Below are 19,043 nucleotides of genomic sequence, written 5' to 3' on the forward strand. Positions count from 1 at the left end.
TATCCACGGGAGTTCAAATCATACGAAGCTATTTAAGTAATAACGGCAACTTCTAAACTTATATTGACACATTTGAGAATAAGCAAGATCGAAATTACCTAGAGATAACAGCTTCATATCGTTAGAATACCGGTTTTAGGTTTGAAGGTCACCTCTCGTGACCGTTGTTTTACGTCCAGTGTTTGGGCTGAGCGAGAGGGAAGTCTTGAAACAAGTATGGTCTGCTGAATCTTGGTTGTAGACGTAGAAAAATCTCCGTCAGTCCCAAATCAAACGATCTCAGTACGATATACGAAGGCCCCAAATGGTTATCTCGACGCAGACTAACTATGTGGCCAATTGATGACAAAAAAACGACGTTAGTCGACGAACGCTAACTTAAATATACGTCAGCTGGATTTTTCTAAAACTATCGGTCTAACTAAAGCATACACATGAACCCTTCTAAGCAAGCGGTTCCTTTCTACTAAATTGTCATACAGCTTTGCGGCACCCAAACATCCCGGTTCCATATCTCTTCTAAAAGTTATACTCCTCAAATATTCCATCTTACTCGCAAACAACTGATCATCCATAATTTATGCGCAAAACCAAAACGCACTATGGGACAAATCCAGAAGGGAATTTTTATTTCACGATTTTACTTGGCAACCGAAACAGGTCAAGAAGGTAACAGAATGGCGTGCTCTCCGACAAATACACCCGGGTCTCGTCGCCAAAGCGGTGTGGGGTGCAGTGGCCGAGAATAGCAGCGACCGGATACAACACAAAGTGCACAAATACACACGTCACCGCCATGCAAGAATAAGGTTGGAACTTAAAGCCACGCTAAGTTTTACGCAAAGGGTCTTCGTTGCCACATGAAGCTAAGTTTTTAACTCTAATTATTGAATACCACTTTCACTGGGATTGATTTTGAAATTGGCCAAGTACAATTGAGGTTGATTTCTAAAACATATTAGTTTCGAGAGTGAAACAATGCAATAGGTTTGGTAGGACTGTTATTAAACTTCGTAAACATCTACCTGCGCAAAACCGTTATGAGCAAATAAAGGACAACAGCCAACTAACATTTTGGGCATTTAGCTGAAAATGGAACACTTACGCACGTAGGACACCAGGTCCCCTTTTTATCAATAGGTTCTCACGGAAAACAATAATATCAGGCAATAAAGATATTTGACAAAACGAGCGTCAAACAAAGTAAGTAGTAGTAGTGGTTGTAGCTAGCAGCTTATTATTCACAGGATTAGCGCGACAAAAACGCCGTGCTGGCTAACTGTAGAGTCGCAGTGGTTTTTTCCTCTTTAAACAAGAAACAGAGCAAGCGTCGACTAGAAGACGTTGGTGGTCGTGAAACAAATTCTCGTTGTGTTGGTGTGCTTTTGTACAGATCCGCGCGACGCTTTAGGGAGCCGTGGCTTCAGAGTTGGACTGCGAAAAAGTTTACAATGGTTTACTACTAGGAAGATTGCCTTGTTAACAATATAACGTTTTACTTTAAACTGCAGTAGTAGTACACCGGAATACCCATTATACCAAACTGCGGGACATTACAAAAAATATATATATAAAATGGGTTTGAAATTTAACATCGAAACTTTACAGGCGGACGAATAATGATTTCAAAGTTATTCTACAGTTAAAAATAGCAGTAGTCCCGCATTAAAGATATTCTTCAAAATTGGCCGTATTTGTCTAATTTTAATAGGGTAATCAGGTGGCACTACATAAAGACATATTGTTTTGAATTTTCAACATGTTTTCGCACAATCCTACTTGCCATAGATATTAAATTCGTGGTATATTTAGGTAGTTTGTTTAAACTTGTTTAAAAATAAACACAATAATTTGTTAAAAGTTTAAATACCTGCTGTTTATTGGGTCCAGCTCGGTCGCGGCTGTGCCACTGGTTTCCACAGCCACGATTGCCCCCTCTTGGGTAGTAGTTTTGCTAAAAAGGAAGAAAATCGTATTTAAAAATAAATTCCATTCCAAATGAGCACCGCAAATCGTTAAAAATGCAGGCAGAATAATTCTAACATACCTGGTAGTATCCCTTGTTGTAGTCATTCCTGTAGTAGCTCCTGTACCCACCGCGCCCCCGGTTCTGGCCCCCGCGTCCTCTGCCCCTGTAACCCCCACGGCCCCGATAATAACCCCGGCCACGACCAAACTGCTGCGCGCCGAACGTCTCCGTGTTCTTCTTTCTCTCTTCTGTCCATGACATTCTCTCTCTACACAGAGCAGCATCATAAAAAAACAGGAAATCAAAGTTAGTTGAAAAATCAAATTTGTTTAACACCGGGCTTCGGCTTTGGTGGAGCCGCGATAACAGACACTTTATTTTGATACCTGACATTTTGGGGCAAAGTACGGCGATCAAACAACAAGTGACGTCATTACCATGCTCAAATAAGAAAATTAGTATAGATATTTTAGAAAAAAAACAGCAGCTTCTCTCGCCTGTTAACTGACTAAATTTTTTTCTCTTTACATTTCAGTGGAAATTTGAAATGCCTTTTTAAAATCGTTTATTTAGCGCAATTTTTGACACAAAAAAGGGTCGACTAGATGTGGTAATGAGGGTCTTTTAGTCACCTAAATCATGCACGAGCTTTTAGTTGCTACCTGTGGACAAACTACTGTTGGGAAAATGGTCTTTATAAGACAGTTAATGAAAATAATTAATCTTTGAGGCAAGCAAAAATTTGGTTACCAACTAAAACTAGCTTACTTTTATGCAGATATCACAACTAGTAACTGGGTGCTTACCCTCTAGGATTGTTAGTTTCACAGGTGATGTTGTCAAAGAAGCTCTTTGTTTTGTCATAGTAAACATTGTCGTCGTCTTGGTCGGATTCGTCGCCGTGTTCTTGCGCTTCATCAGATTCGTCATTGTCGTTTTTCTCATCGTCCTTAACTTTTTCGTCATCCGTCTTATCTGAAAGGAAATGCAGCACGTGGCCGTTTAACAATAACTATAGTTTTGAGTTTACAAGACTACAGAGTTGCCCCACATTTTTATGAAATGAACAATTTTTAAAGAAAATTAATAGGTTTTTAAGACCTGAAATTAAATCACTTCTTGTTTGAGAACCCAATTTTAAACCAAAACAGTATATAAATGGCACAAATAACAAATAGTTTAACAATTTGGTTTTACAACTGCACTTTCCAGACACATAATTTAGCAATACATAAAACAAATTCAAAGCTTATTTAAATACTTTAGGAAAAACATAGGGTTTTTCAAAAAAAACTCTTTAATACACAAATAATTCAAGGACTCTGTGGCAACCCTGAACAGATTAGTGAGAATCAAGTTTCTCTCCTATGTGTAGCACGCCAATTGTTTGCTTATATAAATTTTGTTTGTTGTATTTACTGGGCAGTTAGGTTACCGTCAGTAATTTTCAGTTTCTTCATGAGTTCCTTTGCAATATCTTCTTTGTTGAACAAGGCGTTGGACTCCTCGAAGTTGAAGTCGCCATCAAACTTAAGCGGGTTGTTGCGCGAGTTCTGGTAACGTCGATTGCCTCGTTGCCCTCTGTAGCCTTGACCTAAGTACAAGTTAATGGGAATCGGTTATATCAAAGAAAGTAACCCGATAATGTATTAAGTTTCCCTAGGAAAAATTTGATGGTATTTCATGCTTTAAAATTGATTCAAGTAATCCCCACAAGTTTTTTTTTTCACTCAACAAGCATTTGTATAAACTTAAAAAGACTCTATAATGGCATTATATTCAGCTGTATTCAAATGATATAAACAAAAGCTGTATTCAAATGACATAAATATAAGATCTTTATATTATGATTAAACATATTTCACACTAATAAAATCACCAACCTCCTCGATAGTTGTTGCTTGGGTAGTTTCTCCTTCCACCACCTCGACCACCTCTATCGTTCATTTCTTGATGCGACCGATTGTCATTGTTCTCCCAGTGCCTAGGTCGGTACTCCCTGTTGTCCCGGCCCCGGTCCTCGCCCATCTGGTTACTACGGTAACCACCACGGCCTCTGTTGTTGTCCCGACCCATGTAGGCCTGTCGGTTGTCGCTGCTGTTGTTATGGCGACTGTTGTAGTAGCTATTGCTCTCGTAGGTTTTTCTGTGATAAATTTGTATTACAGTCGATTATCCTATAGATAAAAATAAATTTCTATTTTTTTTAACAAAGGTTTTTTGTTTATTATATTGCCAAGTTAACATGCAAAATAAGACTTTATATATTAAATATAAGTAGATAAAACTATAAAATTATTCTTCTTTATTGTCATTTAATTCAAAACTTGACCTTTTTTTGGAAAACAAAATTGGTAATTGTCTGCTAAAATGTAAAAATCTGTTATCAGTCGGAGAAAGTTATATCTTCTGATCGCTAACTATTTTAATAAATAAAACTAGTACTAAAACACAATGTACATTGTACAACAAAGTTAACAACTTCACAGATACAGCTCACATTACTCATGTCACTGGTCTTTTTCCTCAGTTAATTTAACCGAGGAAAGCTGTCTTTTTCCTCAGTTACTGAGGAAATCCATGTACTCTACTAACCCAAGAATGATAAATCCAATTTACCTTTGGGGTGGCCGATCTTGTCCTGTAGTAACAGGTGACCCTGCCTGTACTCCTTGGTCAGATGTTGGAGATGTTCTTCCCAAAGATGCTGGCGATGAAGGTTTGTCACCTGTTTTACACAAAGTGTTATGTATTGCTATTCCAATGAAATATGTAGCCTACCACTAGGTTAACTAGTTCTCATTTATTACAAGAACAATTAAATAATATTTTTAAGACAAATCATATGTCACCATTCTAATGCAAAGATTAAATTAGAAGGTTTTACAGGATTTTTTCAGTTATTTTAAAGATATATGGGAATATTGGCATACATTTTGCTTCTTCCGACATATCAGTATCGGTAAACTTGGCCAATATTTACTTAAAAATATGATATAATTTTTCTTAAAAATAAATTGCCCAAAACTTTATTTTTTTAGCATCATACCAAGTTAATACACAAAATAAGGTTCAATAAATAGAGGTGACAAACTGAAATGGTATTTAGATTTTTTATTTTCGTTTTTTAAGACTACATGTATATTTAGTATTGGGTATAGTTTTGCAAAACAGTAAAAATTTCCTGGAATAGCCGACTTAAAACCACTTAAAAAAAGTTTTTTTGTTATCAGTTACTTTTAGCAGGAGCTTTGTTGATCTGTTGCATGTGAAGTGCTGTGGGAACACTGTTGTCGACCGAGGCAGGGTGGCCCGGGGCCATCGATTGGTATGGGACTCTGCTGACATAGGTGTTGTAGGCAGGTACTTGGCTCATTGGGGGTGGCCCAGCAAAAAGGGGCATCGGAGGTGGGTGGGAATGTTGGGATGTCACTACGGACTTAACATTAAAGATTTTAATATTAATAGCTACAAAAGTTTTGTAGTTAAGTTTTCAGGCATACATAAAAAAAACGTCATTTGGCGATGGTCTAGAATCCTACCTACCTCGACTCTCATTATTTGGGTTAGACTGCGAATTAACGTTTGGTTTTTATTCAATAATAAATATAATAAGACTTCTCCCACACACAAACGCTAACTCGCACCCTAATCCTAACCAAAATAATAGGCATAATTTAATTAGTTTTTAGGCATATTACATTAAACAACATTACAGCCACTTTTTTTGCTTAAAAAAGAAGTAAAATGTTTTCATTGCAATTAAATTAATGGATATGTTAAGTATTAATGTTCGAAAAAAATTATTATGCGCTGGTCTAGAATCCTACAACAAAGAACACTATTTGGGTTAGCGTTTCGGTTAGGTTAAGCAATATTATTAAATTATAATACTTGACCAACTCTTAGCCAAACACTAACCGAAACCCTAACACAAAGAGACCAGGGCCCTTTTTTTAATTTGGTAACAAATTGACTTTAATCAAATGAGTCTGTATAATAAATGCAGACCTACCTGGACAATAGCAGGGTCTTGTGGAAGACCTGGTGCAATAGGTTGCTGTTTTGGAGGCTCGCAAACAGTCAAGTCCTCGATGTCTGGTCCCCGAAAAATGATGTACTCATAGACCTCATCTCGGGGTCCAACACTTCTTTCGCATTCACGGTCTTCAGTTCCATACGACCTTACTGTTAATACATTAAAGTTGGCTGCGATCTAAGAGAAGGTATTTTCCGTACCATTGATATATTCAACCACGATATAGACGCAATATTTATCATATTTTATTGTTATATTTAAACAAAATAGCAAAGGTAACTTACCTTTGGCAAGAGCAACAGTCGCATTATCTGTATCAATTGTATACAGTATTCCCTCGTATCGAATTTTTGCCTTCGACACCAGGCTAATTTTACTTCCTATGTACGGACTTTCCGACATTCTTTAACTTTCAACGGCAAAGTTTGGCGACGATTAACTCAGATTAAACCATTATCCTAAACAGCATACGAATCAAACAAAGCCTGCACACACAAAAACAACAGCTCGAACGTAGCGTCTAGCGCCACCAAACGACAATTTAAATCCTTAGCAAGTGCGCGCGCACTTTTTATACGTCAGAAAGAAAAAAAGGAAATATTCAGGGATAGTTATGTATTTTAAAGAAAGGAGGTCACCTCATAGAAATCTACGAAAAAAAGTTTTGGCAAAATTAAGCGCGGTTTGTTTACCCTTGACTTTAAATGATTTACGCGTTTAAGTCTATATCGCACAGAATTTGAAAATCGATAGCACAATGATTAATGTGATAGCAAAATGCCTTGTAGTTATTTTACGAATCCAAACACATTAGAATTAATAGGTAGGACATTTGTTGAGTGTCTGATTGTTAAAAATGTCATTTCTCCCCTTGTATAGTTCTATTTGAATTATGAAGGCAATTCAAAATAATAAAACCAGATGAATAATATATGACAACTAACAACTTTTTTAATGCACGTTTGCGCGTATTATTTGCATGAAAATCATCCGTCGCCTGTTTTACTAGCTTCCATTTCAAAGAAACATTTCTTTGTTTTACCTTAAAAAAGATTTTCGCAAATATATTTCACACATAATAATTTTTCAGCTTTTGTGCATGTTTGCAAAAAGTTTGAAAATACAAATTTATGTATCTGGACCCCTCTTTGTCTATCGGGAACGTACCCTGTTAATAGCTTTGCTGCGCATGCGCAGTTCATTTGAGAGTTGCTGCCGCCGAGTAAAGAAGGATGGCGGTGTCAAAATTTTTGCACTGCCCAGTTTTGCGTGATTTGACCGGTGGCGCATAGTAAACGCCTTCTTTGCACACTTTTGAATAAGTGTACCAAAATCTGATTGTCTTAAATTATTGTCAAACACTTCAAAATAGGCTTTAATTACTTGCCATGTAGAAGGTTAATATATTAGCAGGAGATTGAACCGATACAGCGTAATACAATCACGCAACAGTGTAAACTTTAGGTCACATGAAACGATCGCAATACATTTAGCATGAAAAATTCTAGTGAAACAACTAATTAGTTATATTGTGTGACAAATATATTCTACTCGTGATTTTAAGATAGATAACTCAAATATTTGTCAGCTAAAACTTTAGAACTCAGTCATGGGTGCATAACCAGTACAAAGTTACAGTTCAATATGTATTAAAATACTCCTGATTTACTAATTTACAGTACTTTTCAATATCTTACCTGACTGTTTGTTTTTAAATATATTAGTCCAAAAGTAAGTGAGGTTATTTGTCGCCTTCCAGTCATATGGCATGTTAGAGAGATCAGTAAATAAAAAACTGAATTGTTTTTATAATATCTTGTCACACTGACACACTTTTATGTATATACTGCCTAATACTTGGTGTGTTTATATTTAATTCTATATGACATAACTCTTTCATGATTATTAGCAGTTCAATTTTATAATTTACCATTGAATCCGAAAATTACCTCATATTTAACAGAGGTTGTAGGTTTTGCAATTATTTTCCAGATTAAACTAATTTGCTGTCTTACAATACATCCGGATTATATATTTACTATTGCTACCATTTTTATTTTTAAAATTGATCTTTAACCTTTTGTATAACCACTTTCACTAGATCTGTGCAACATTTTTAATGTTATATTTGAGGAATTCAAAAAATATTGCATAGGCATTCAGCAAACTGGGAAAAAAAACATTCCTTAGGAACAACATTTTTTTTTAATTCCCACTTAGCTAAATAATTTTCTTGGTATTTTAATGCAGTCATGAACACGACCATAGTGTGGCAATTATTAGCGCATTGTGGTAGTAGTCGCAAACAGTGTTCCCCTGTTGTGTCAGTAGTGGAGTATGCCTGCACCTTACAGTTCCACTGCTCTGGCATCCGTTAAAGTGACAGTGATGAGCAACGTAAGCAGCATCGGTGGCACTCCAGCTGTTTCCTACACGAATTTGGGCACAACCCACATAAACAACATAACCGCTGCCAATGCCACGATGGCAAACAAGGCCGGCATTTCGACGGGCGCCACAAAGTACATTCAGCTGCAGTCTGTCAGGACTTCTGCGGGGGTGCATGCTGTCGGCAATGCCAACCTGGTAACGAGTCCAGCTGTGGGCCAGCAGCAAATGTTGCAAAATCCTGGAATGGCGCAGCGGCAACAGACAACAGCATCCTCCCCCATGGTAGCACCACCAGGTACAGAAAAATGATTTAATTGAATGATATTTTTACATCATCAGGTAGACTTAAATTAATAGCATTATCATTATGGGGTCTGCCATAGCTTGCAATAAGTACAAGTTTATGTATATAGTTTGACAATCAGTATTATCATGGACAATTTGCAAACAAAAATGGAAAGTAGTATGCTTAAAATGTATGCTTAAAATGGCTTCTCTTTTTCGCTGTAGGGTGCACTATGTAAGTTTTTATCTTGTAAATTGCAGGTATGATCCTTACCAGGATGTCTAATGGCCAACTTGTCCTGGTAAATGGTAATTCTGCCCAAGGTGCAACTCAGCAGCAAACAAGTTCAACACAGGTACAGCCAGTTCGATTTATTGCGATGGTAGAACCCTTTATCAGTCTTGGGTATAACACTCATTTTCAAAGATTTAATACACATGTTTCAACATTGTTAGTATATATTTGCTTGCTTTTGATTTGTTATGAATTAGATGGAACTTGTTTGATTTTTAATGTTAAGGAGTTTATTCAGGGTGTCAAGGTCTTGATACTGGAATTATCCTTTTGCCAATATAAGAACTTCAGTTACCAGCTATTCTTGAGCTTTATCTCCAGATTTTACCAGTTAGTTAGTCTCCAGATTTTACCGTTAGTTTGGCGCTGGCCGAGAATCCTACCACACATCTAATTGTTCATTGCACTATAACATAGATAGAATATTTTGTATTTTTATATGCACAGCCCACTGTGACCCCAGTTACCAGGATAGTAACGGCTGTTGCTGCCTCTTCACCTGCTTCTGTCACCACTGTAGGAAAAGCAGTCCCAGTTTCAACCTCAGTGAGTTGCTATTTTAAAGACATGTTTTTATTGTTCCCTTTTTATAATTATCATTTTTGGTGGTGTGTTAGCTTAAAATGTAAGCAAAAAGTTGTTTTTTTTTCATTCTTTTGCTTTCTAAATTTAAATGTGACTGTTATTTATGTGTATCGAAACAATTGTTGTAAATTGTTTTTCGTGGGTCAAAAGATCAAATTTATAATGCTACTGTAGATTCAAATGCACCTTTAGAAATTCAGTTTGCAGATATATGCTAATCATTGAAGAACTTCACTAAAATTTTAAGTAGCTATTTTGTTTTTGGCAGTGACCTTTATTCAAATCCAAATAATTCTGTGTAAAAAGCAACCAATTTCATTGCAGCTTTCCACTGTAACTGCAAAACCAGCAGAGGCGAAACCGTCAACATCGCAAATAAATCTCTCACAGGTTAGTAGATAGAAAGGGACAGAGCAGAGTATAACGAACAACTTGCATATTTGTAGGCCTTGGAAAACTACAGTAAAACTATTAGTACTTTAATTTGTGGCTTAAAAAAGTAGAAAAACTTTCAGAACTAAAATAATAAGGATGTTTATTGGCATCAACAATCAACGGGATATTTTTAGGAGGATATAGTCAATGTCAACAAGTGCAGGAATTTTTTAACAACACTTATCAAGCTTGCATCGGGTGGTGGTCAACGACAGGTAAAATTTTAAATTAGTTGCTAGATAACTCATATTTTGCCTGCCATTCTTACAAATTTTATCTTCCTTTTATTATAATTATTAGTATATATATATATATATATATAACAATATTCCTATGTTGTTGTTTATAACCCACAGGAAACTGTACGAAACGTCAAGGCTTTAGTTCAAAACCTTATAGACGACAAAATCAACCCGGAAGATTTCACCAAGCGACTTCAGAGTGAGCTAAACTCTTCGCCACAGCCTTATCTTGTTCCCTTCCTTAAGGTAAACATAAAGTTCAGTGTTCCCGCTAAGCACATTTTTTGCTCAAATGCACAAATTTTTGGGCAAGTTGCTTATACCAATAGTTTCCTAGAGCACTATCATCACTATTTTGCAAGTATTTATATATATTAAAATATCCTAAAGTGCCCAATGATTACTTAAAAGTGTTTCCAAATGCCAGCCCTCCTCCCCTATTGACACTTAGTGCACTGTTTTTTGCCTAAGCGCAGATTTTGAGCACCATGGTGATAGAACACTGCAGTACGATAAAATTTTATACTCTTTATTTATAAATGATTAGACAAACACAGATATTTAATATTGGTGTGAAATGGAAAAGTTCAATGTTAACTTATTTCTCCAGAAAAGTTTGCCCCTCCTTCGGCTCACTATGATGCAGCAGAGTCCTGGGCAAGTTCCAACTGCTCTAGCTGCGGCGGCCATTCGAGTGTCAACCTTGTCGGATGCAAAACCGGCATCACCCAAACCTAAGCCGGCCACCCCAAAGGTTCCCAAGTCCAGCTTCAGGGTTGGTGTTATTTGTTCTCAAACAATGCTTAATCGCAAGTGTAAGAATTGACCCCTTTTGTAAAACAAGATTCACTTTTTTTGGGTTTTTTAAGGCATTGTAGTTTACAAGTCATTTTTATGTAATTAAAGTACCAGTCAAGCCATTTGGAGAGGTACACACAGTAAGACCTATGAAGCAACAATATCTAAAGAGGAACTATTTAGACCAGACACATAATTAAGCCAAATACACAGTAATATCTTGGACCGAACAAAACCTAAAATCGTTGGAACAAGACCTAAATCTGTCTTGAGTCCCAAACTCATTGATACAAGATCTAAATGGCCTTAATACCACTTAAACTGTAACGATAGGGGTTTCTGTTTCAGAGTTTTGATGTCCTAATTTAAACGCATCATTGATATGGTGCCGCTGTTTTGGCACTGGACTGTTTGCCCCTGTTTAAAGAGGTGGGTATTGTGTGGGGTAATAATTTTGGTAAGTGTTAAAATTATTACGAGAGTTAGTTATAGAGTTTGGGGTTTGGTAAAATAAGATCTTATTCCATCCGTTTAGGTCTTATTCTGACAGCTTTAGGTCTTATTTCGCTTTAGACCTTATTACCACTATTAAGTATTAGTCCTTTTTGTCTTATTCCAATCTGTGTTTTATTCTGGTGGTAAAACTAATTTCAATAATAGCTAGAGTCTGTTTCAAGATATTAAAGAAACATGTAATTCTCTATTTAATCTAAAAAAAAACAATCTGATATTTTTTTCAGAATACTGTTCCTGACATTCGCTTACCCAGGGTGACGTCATCTTCCGAGCCCCCTCTCACCCATCCCCTCCTCCAAAAACCCTCTCAGCATGGGCCGATCTCACAGGCCCCCCACCCTTCTTCGGTTTCCGGGGCTCACCCATCCTCTCTTACAATGAGGACCCCAGTGTCGGCCCATCAGGCAAGGCACAACCAGAAATGGACGTCGGGGCCAGCTGGGGCCGGAGGGGGTGGTGGTGGTTCTTATAAGTAAGCGATGTTGTTATTATTGGATTATAAATAATTTTCAAATTGTTTGTTATTGTCATCTGTGCTCCTTCTTTCTATTCTTAAAATCGGCAATAAAAATAAAATGCAGCGGTTTTCTAAATTGCCTTCTGGCGAACCGTTAGTTGCCTTTTTAAGTGGTTTTGTTATTTAGGAGAATTCATAATTCCTTGTTTTTTATCTTAGTTTTAACTAAATAACATGATTAGGTCCAAGTATACCAATTAAAAAAGAACACATTGCTATTTTAGCTATATAAGGTATATCAGTGGTTCTCAGCTGCGTGCCGCAGCACCCCGGTGTGCCATTTCTATTGCTCAAGGGTGTCGTTAGGTATTTAAGTTTTTAAAGAATCTGTTTTTTTGCTCAATTGCTAAGTATCAAATTACATTTTTCTTTTTTTCTATACATGTTATATTATTTTAATAGGTGTAAAGTAGTTATTTTTACATGCCGATTTAAAATTGTTAAACGTGCTTTTAAGGAAAAAAAGATGATTAAACTTTACAACTTTATACAGAGACGACGATGACATCAACGACGTGGCGTCGATGGCAGGTGTCAATCTGTCAGAGGAGAGTGCCAGGATTCTTGCCACCAACTCGGAACTGGTCGGAACGCAAACGAGGTCGTGCCAGGACGAAACCGTAGTCAACGCTTCTGTGTTAAGGACAAATATGTCTGTGATTGGTAAGTTAAGTACCAAGCTCATATACTCCTTTAAAGCATATCTAAATCAAGCTTTATTAACTTTACACCGCAGCTGATGTTTATTACAGATATCTCTGTGATTACTAAGTCGAGCTTTATTACCTTTTACATCGCGCCCCACTTTTAATGCGGATATTTAAGGGATTTGTGCTACAGTAAGATGTTATGGCAAAACAATTACCATATATACTATGCAATTCACTTCAGTTTAAGTTTAAAACCGGCCTATCTTTAACTATAATAGTGCTTCTGTGACGCAGAAATTAGTGAACAACAATTGTTTCACCACAAATCACAGCAAAATAATTTCAATAGCCAAACAGGTGGGGTTATATTTGCTGCAGCCAAAATTAAAATCACTCTGTAAAAGTTCACTTCCTTCGGCGCTCATCTAAATGATTCCAGTATTTTCAGTGTTATTTTTATACAGTTTTATTTAACAACGGAATTTTTCATTTAGCGTCAAGAACGCCGAACATTCAAAACATCCATACGGATGCCGTAAAGCTACTCGCTTGCGCCGCCGAGAACAGGTTAAAAGATCTCCTCGAGAAAGTTTCCACCGTGGTTTGCCACAGGATGGTCAACTATCGGGTAATTGACAACCTCTTTGTACTTGCAAGTTGATTAAAACCAGTGGTTTTCAAACTGTTTTATACCAGGAGACTCATATTATACTGTTTTTAATCTAGTTATAGGTTGGCACAATATAGTAAATTGAGCAGGGCCGTTTCTTTTTTTCTCATTTAAAGAACAGAACATGCTCCGAACCAAAAATGAATTAGTTGAGTTTGCACAACTTCGATTCCGGAGTTCCTTTGAAAGAATAGAACCTTTTTGATGGATACTAAGAGATTCCTTTAAACGCTATAGTAGTCTCGAACAACAAACAGGATTCGTGCGAAGCGCCGAAAATTATCGACTATGTGTAACAAAAAAGGAAATAAGTTAGGAAAGCGACCGTGACCTCGTGCAGTTTTATTTAAAATCATGCTGAGAAATGATAGCTTAGATTTTTCTGCAAGCAACATTCTTTCATCCAAAGAGCCATTTGGCGTTACAAAAAGAGCCGAATATGGCTAGCGAGCCATAGGTTCCCGACCCCTGTTAAACCAACTAAAACCTCGTTTACAGTACAATTGGCAGTAAAGGTCGTTATGCAACTCTAACATTGCACGTCATTAGATGTAATGTTAGAAAGACGAAATAGACAACTGCAACAATACGCCTAGATTTAACTTGTCATATCACTTGTAAGCTGCTCGATCACCACTAGCGATTCGCGTGCCACAGATTGAGAACCACTGTAGTTTAAATAGAGTAATCAGGTGGCGCTGTGTAAAGACAAAGTGGATTGAGTTATCGACAACTATAGTTTAAGTAAATCCTCTGAATTAAAAAAAACTTAATACATCAAATGAGTGCATGGCTTCCGTTGTAGGTTATCACATTCTGTTGTGTGTTATTATTCTAATATAAAAGAACTGTTTATTTCAGGAGGACGACCATTATAAGTCTTGCAGTGATTTTAAGACGCAGTTGAAATTCTTGCAAGAACTCGACCAAATCGAAAAGAAAAAGCACGACGAAGCGGAAAGGGACATCCTGATGAGAGCAATCAAGGTAAAACAAACAAACAGACAAGTGGAACGTTTGTGTGGAATTCTTATTTATTGGAATTTATAATTTGCAAAAATTGATTGTTCCTTGCAAAATCGCAAAACAACGAATGACGTTTTTCCACGTCAACAAACAAAAAATTACTTAAAGAGGGTTTTCAAATAACTCCCAACATGTACATTGCAGCACACATGACGTCAAATCAACAAAATAGTGCATTTAGTATTCATACATTTTATCAATTACTTATCTAAAGTTCATGATAGCATGTAAAAAAGCCTTTCTTTCGTAAGAACAACCTAACAACTGTTGTTGAAATGTGTCATTTATTCGATGACTACTTACTTTTCCATTGCAAGCAATGCAAAAAAAGCGAAAAAAATTGTTTCATGGTTAGGACAATTTTTTTTCAAAAATTTTAAATGAAATCTTAATTTTTCCAATTGACGTAGCACGGTTAATACTGAAACAATCGTGCTCAGATTTGGTTTGTGGGTTTTTTAAATGTAACCTAACAATTCCAGGGGGTCCCAACTAGAATTCGAAAAAAGTGTTATTTGGAACAACCCCCCATTGTACAAAAAACAACTCGTGTTCTCAGGAATCACCCACAGCCAACAGAAATACAAACCCCTGTCATTGTGGCCATTTAAGGCACCCCACCCGACTGTCAAAGATCTCTTTATAATTTCAAAGCCGTCATCGCGTTACCGTTTCTCTTTTTGTCGTTTCAGAGCCGATCCAAAAACGACAATCCCGAGCAGCTTCGACTCAAGGAGCGAGCCAAGGAAATGCAGCAGATTGAGCTGGAAAAGATGCAGATAAGGAACGCCGACGAGACGGCCCGTAATGCGATCGGACCACGCAAGAAAAAGCTCAAACTCGACTCGCCACTTCCACCTACCGGCAATTTTGAGGTTCGCCTGACTGCTTGTTGAAATTTTTCGGTTTAAAGCTAATACTCGGCACTCAGTCGAGATACCACCTCAGATATCTTAAAATCGCCGTGCCACTCTGATACCTGTTTAAACAAGGCATTTTAACTCATTATCGGTTCAATTTAGGGTTTGCAATTCAGGTGGATATTTTATGTCCACCACTTAGAAGTTCTCTGATTTCAGATGTTTTTCCTTTTTTCTAAATATGGCTTAACTAAAGTTACCGTGGAATTGTCGTATTTGCGAGACTATTTTTCCGATTTTTGATATAATGAAAACTAACAGTGGACCAATCGAAGTCGTTTATTTTCGGCCATGCATCCAGTTTAGTTTACAGCCTAAAAATATCCTCGGAATGGCGACAGCCGCGACAATCAACTAGTATTTCCTCTACAACTATTGATAGCCTTTTCCCGTTAACATTGTATTTTATTTTTCAGAGTTCATCCACCCCGAGATCCAACGTGAGTTAAATTGATGTTCGTCTTTTTACGTGTAAATTTTCGAGTTTGAGTACTTGACTATTTTTTTTTTCAATTTTCCTTGTTTCACATTTATATCAAAAACGTTAAAAAAACATTTTATAAACTTAAAAAAACATTTTATAACAATTTTATTGAAATATAGTTATTATACCCACTCGGTTTGATGGCTGAAAGGCGCCAATCAGTTTATCTAAATGTAAATGTATACCAACGAAAACACTATCACTGCCAATATAAAAGCAACAGTAAGTGACCGATAAATATTTTTTGTCAGTTTCTAGGCCATTTGACCTTAGTTCTAACTTGACACTAAATATCTTTGTTATTTATGCGGTTGCATCCAACTTCCAGATTTCCCAAAACGCATGTTTTTGTTCCAGCAATCGCGTTCTCGGACAAAACGCGTCAACTTACGCGACCTCATGTTCGTCATGGAGCACGAGAAATCCACCTCCCGGTCCAAGATCCTCTACAAGTCCTTCTTGAAATAACCCGCCGACAGCCACTGCCGTACTGCTCAAGTTGCTGCCGTCGACCCGCACCGATATGGTGATGATCGCCTTTCTCCCGGAGGTTGCCGGTTCGATTCCCGGCAAAGGACATGACTTATCCGAGCGCGATATATTGCGGCTTTGAGATAGTAGATCAATTGCTAGGCAATCGAATTGAAGTTCACGCGGAGTATCACCGAAATGCCCAAGATAGAGAGGCAAAGGGACCCGAGTTTCCTGTGCAACGATGGCTATTAGCGTTATTTCTTCGCTAAAACTATCAACATTATCGTCACACGTTTAAACAGGCCTCTCGTCCCCCCGAATTGGCCTGACAAGTCACAAGGAAAGCGTTATAAAAGTGAAGGAAACCAGTTTCTTTTTAAACCGCTCGGCATTAGAAGCCGCCTCGCGTATACCAACTGTCTCGCATCCTTGTTCGTTCGTTCGTCCAGCACACAGCTTGCACTTCTTGGAACGCCACAAGGCCGATGGACACCTCCAGGCCGCTGACGTCACACCGCCCTTGAGGATGACGTCACAACGGCGCTGACCCTGGACGCCCGCGCGCAACCAACCGCTCATACCTCGCTATTTTGTTTGTCGCACCCCAAACGGCACGCTTTTTACCCATTCGCGCAACAACTGTAAGTTTTCGGTTTGTTCGTTAACTGGTGTCGAACGGAAACCGAGGATTATGCTAAAAACAAAGTTTTTCAGATACATGTGTCATTTAAAACCTAAATTACTGTTGTGTGCCATATAGTATCCCGTCACGTTGTTCTTAAGTGTTTAATTAAATCACAACTGGCATCTCCATCCACTAAGTTCGGTAATTTTTTTTTCATAGATTCATTTAAAAAAATTCTAGTTTTGTGTTTAATGTTTGATTTTATTTTTTCACCATCCCGGAAGTTTGGTCGGTAACAACAGAGAGTTATTTGCGATCCACTTCCGAAAATGTACCCCTTGGAGAACGGTTTCTCAGATATTCCCATGCATACAGCATACCTGAACTTGCTATCGTGAAATTTTGTACCTTTGGCGAGTGAAGTTTGGGAAACTGTTGCTGCTGTCCCTCGGCTGTTGTTAAATACCCCTCAAATTACCCCGACGCTTTTCACCAACGATCATGCCTCGAGAAACACTTTTTTGCGATGCAAGAGTCCTTTGCGGTCGGGTTAGGTTACTTTTCTCCGCTTGTCTTTTTTACGCGAGTTCAGTTCCTTACGGCGAACTACATCGCCCCCGAGTGGCGGGCTATCGCCTATTGGTTGAAATACACGAGAGACGTACGTTGTTCCGAGTCGTAGCCGGCCAGTCGGCATACACGTTTTCCTGTGTTTCGACAAGCACTGAGACAACAAATTATGTTAATGTGGCTTAGCTAATTTAAAAAAAACTACTCTTTCGTATTGTAATTAGAGATAAAAAAACGTGTCGAAAGTTACCTGATATCCAGGGTGTCCATAAAGTCTCAAAATGATGAGATATCGCAGTGAGGTTTGTTTTATGTTAATCAGTAGTACATAAAGTTTTTATTGACACTAAAATTTATTGTTTCAGATCAAATTTTTAAATTAACCGTTTAGATGTGCTTCGTGCAACTGATGGTGCCCATATAGAAGTGTATTAATTAAAGTAATGATATTTTTAATTATTTTTATTTAAAAGTTTGGAAGTGTATTTAATGTGAAGCTTCAACGGACTAATAATTTGGAAGTTTACGCAAAATTACCCAATGCTATACGAATGTATAGCAATACCTGTTTTTATGGGTAGGCTACTTTAATCCAGCCAAAGTCACACCATATGCTACATGCAGTTTTGTAAACTATCTTGAACAATATAACCTATTGCAGGATTTTTAATCGGGATCCTTCAACCAAGGCTATTTGATGGCACCATCAAAGTGCTTTTCTCATCAAGTTGTAATTTTGCTTTTTAGCAACTATTTATTTCCAAAGAAAAGTGGCTGTCCACTTCGTTGTTGGTCGTTAGAGCAAGTAGTAATTTTTTTAAACACGTTTTAAATTTCTCTTGAGGCATATCAAATCTGCTCAAGTCGACGGAAACATATGAATAAGCACGAAGATCGAAAGCCTTCGAACACAAGAGTTGATAAAGCCTATTGAAAGTGTTGTTAACAAGTCATTTTGAAAGACCCAAATTTCAGTTAAAAATCAAAGTAACGTCAATTTTAACAAAAATAGTCACTTCCAAATTATTCCTTATACCCTAATTCCAGTTGAAGTCATTGAAAAAGCAAGGCAAATTATTATTATAGAATACTTTTTTAAACAAGCCAGGCTATTGACGCGTAGTGGCGGCACCATTTCTATAAACCAAACGTTTCCTAACCCTGAGAATTGACCTTAATGTACGGCAAGGCAATATATAAATGTGGTAATATAATCAGTTTTTGATGGATAGTGTGTATTTAAGTATCACATGCTTGGCTGTATGGCTATTTTTAATACAAGCAAGTTATTTTTCAAAATAACGATAGATTGCGGCACACTTGATAATCTCCCGAGGCACACAGTTTGAGAATCACTGTTCTACATCATTAGCAAGCCCTTCTACTGGAATATGCAGTATTAGTGGCTTGTGCAAACTCTTACACTACCAGTCAACGCAGTCGTAGAACGATTTCTTACAGAATTGAATTGCCCCGGGCTGTATTTCGGAAAGCTATGGCGCAGCGTGGCACAACTACAGGTAGGTATACTGAAAGGTAGTCAGGAAGCAGT

General features: G+C 37.4%; 2 protein-coding genes across 3 annotated transcripts; one reads left to right on the top strand and one right to left on the bottom strand.

Moving 5' to 3' along the window:
• Positions 1 to 612: 612 nt before the first annotated feature.
• LOC146161367 (protein LSM14 homolog B-like) lies at positions 613 to 6,531 on the bottom strand. Its single transcript, XM_083383683.1, has 10 exons — positions 6,293 to 6,531; positions 5,985 to 6,157; positions 5,207 to 5,408; positions 4,589 to 4,697; positions 3,853 to 4,115; positions 3,405 to 3,563; positions 2,776 to 2,944; positions 2,048 to 2,237; positions 1,871 to 1,954; positions 613 to 1,434 (listed from the first exon to the last, which is right to left on the bottom strand). The coding sequence occupies exons 1-10, from the start codon at positions 6,408 to 6,410 to the stop codon at positions 1,408 to 1,410; spliced, it is 1,494 nt and encodes a 497-aa protein (XP_083239809.1). The 5' UTR covers positions 6,411 to 6,531; the 3' UTR covers positions 613 to 1,407.
• Positions 6,532 to 8,199: 1,668 nt separating this feature from the next.
• LOC146161368 (transcription initiation factor TFIID subunit 4-like) lies at positions 8,200 to 17,584 on the top strand. 2 transcript variants are annotated; one of them, XM_083384358.1, is made up of 14 exons: positions 8,200 to 8,694; positions 8,946 to 9,040; positions 9,427 to 9,525; positions 9,889 to 9,954; positions 10,134 to 10,214; positions 10,356 to 10,487; positions 10,852 to 11,022; positions 11,780 to 12,027; positions 12,566 to 12,735; positions 13,217 to 13,350; positions 14,254 to 14,379; positions 15,111 to 15,293; positions 15,755 to 15,778; positions 16,180 to 17,584. In XM_083384358.1, the coding sequence occupies exons 1-14, from the start codon at positions 8,346 to 8,348 to the stop codon at positions 16,288 to 16,290; spliced, it is 1,989 nt and encodes a 662-aa protein (XP_083240484.1). In that variant the 5' UTR covers positions 8,200 to 8,345; the 3' UTR covers positions 16,291 to 17,584. The 2 variants fall into 2 exon arrangements, with proteins under 2 accessions (XP_083240484.1, XP_083240483.1); XM_083384357.1 differs by having other exon boundaries at positions 10,852 to 11,016.
• The last annotated feature ends 1,459 nt before the right edge of the window (positions 17,585 to 19,043 follow it).

This window comes from Ascidiella aspersa, chromosome 3, assembly GCF_963924565.1.
Source record: "Ascidiella aspersa chromosome 3, kaAscAspe10.2, whole genome shotgun sequence".
Lineage (NCBI taxonomy): Eukaryota > Metazoa > Chordata > Ascidiacea > Phlebobranchia > Ascidiidae > Ascidiella > Ascidiella aspersa.

Excerpts from the sequence above, each read along its gene's own strand:
- LOC146161368 (XM_083384358.1), top strand. The coding sequence starts at position 8,346 with ATGCCTGCACCTTACAGTTCCACTGCTCTGGCATCCGTTAAAGTGACA. Across the intron at positions 12,028-12,565 it reads GGTGGTGGTGGTTCTTATAA|AGACGACGATGACATCAACG; the intron begins GTAAGCGATGTT and ends AACTTTATACAG. Across the intron at positions 12,736-13,216 it reads GACAAATATGTCTGTGATTG|CGTCAAGAACGCCGAACATT; the intron begins GTAAGTTAAGTA and ends TTTTTCATTTAG.
- LOC146161367 (XM_083383683.1), bottom strand. The coding sequence starts at position 6,410 with ATGTCGGAAAGTCCGTACATAGGAAGTAAAATTAGCCTGGTGTCGAAG. Across the intron at positions 5,409-5,984 it reads AAGACCCTGCTATTGTCCAG|TCCGTAGTGACATCCCAACA; the intron begins GTAGGTCTGCAT and ends TTTAATGTTAAG. Across the intron at positions 4,116-4,588 it reads CAAGATCGGCCACCCCAAAG|AAAAACCTACGAGAGCAATA; the intron begins GTAAATTGGATT and ends AATTTATCACAG.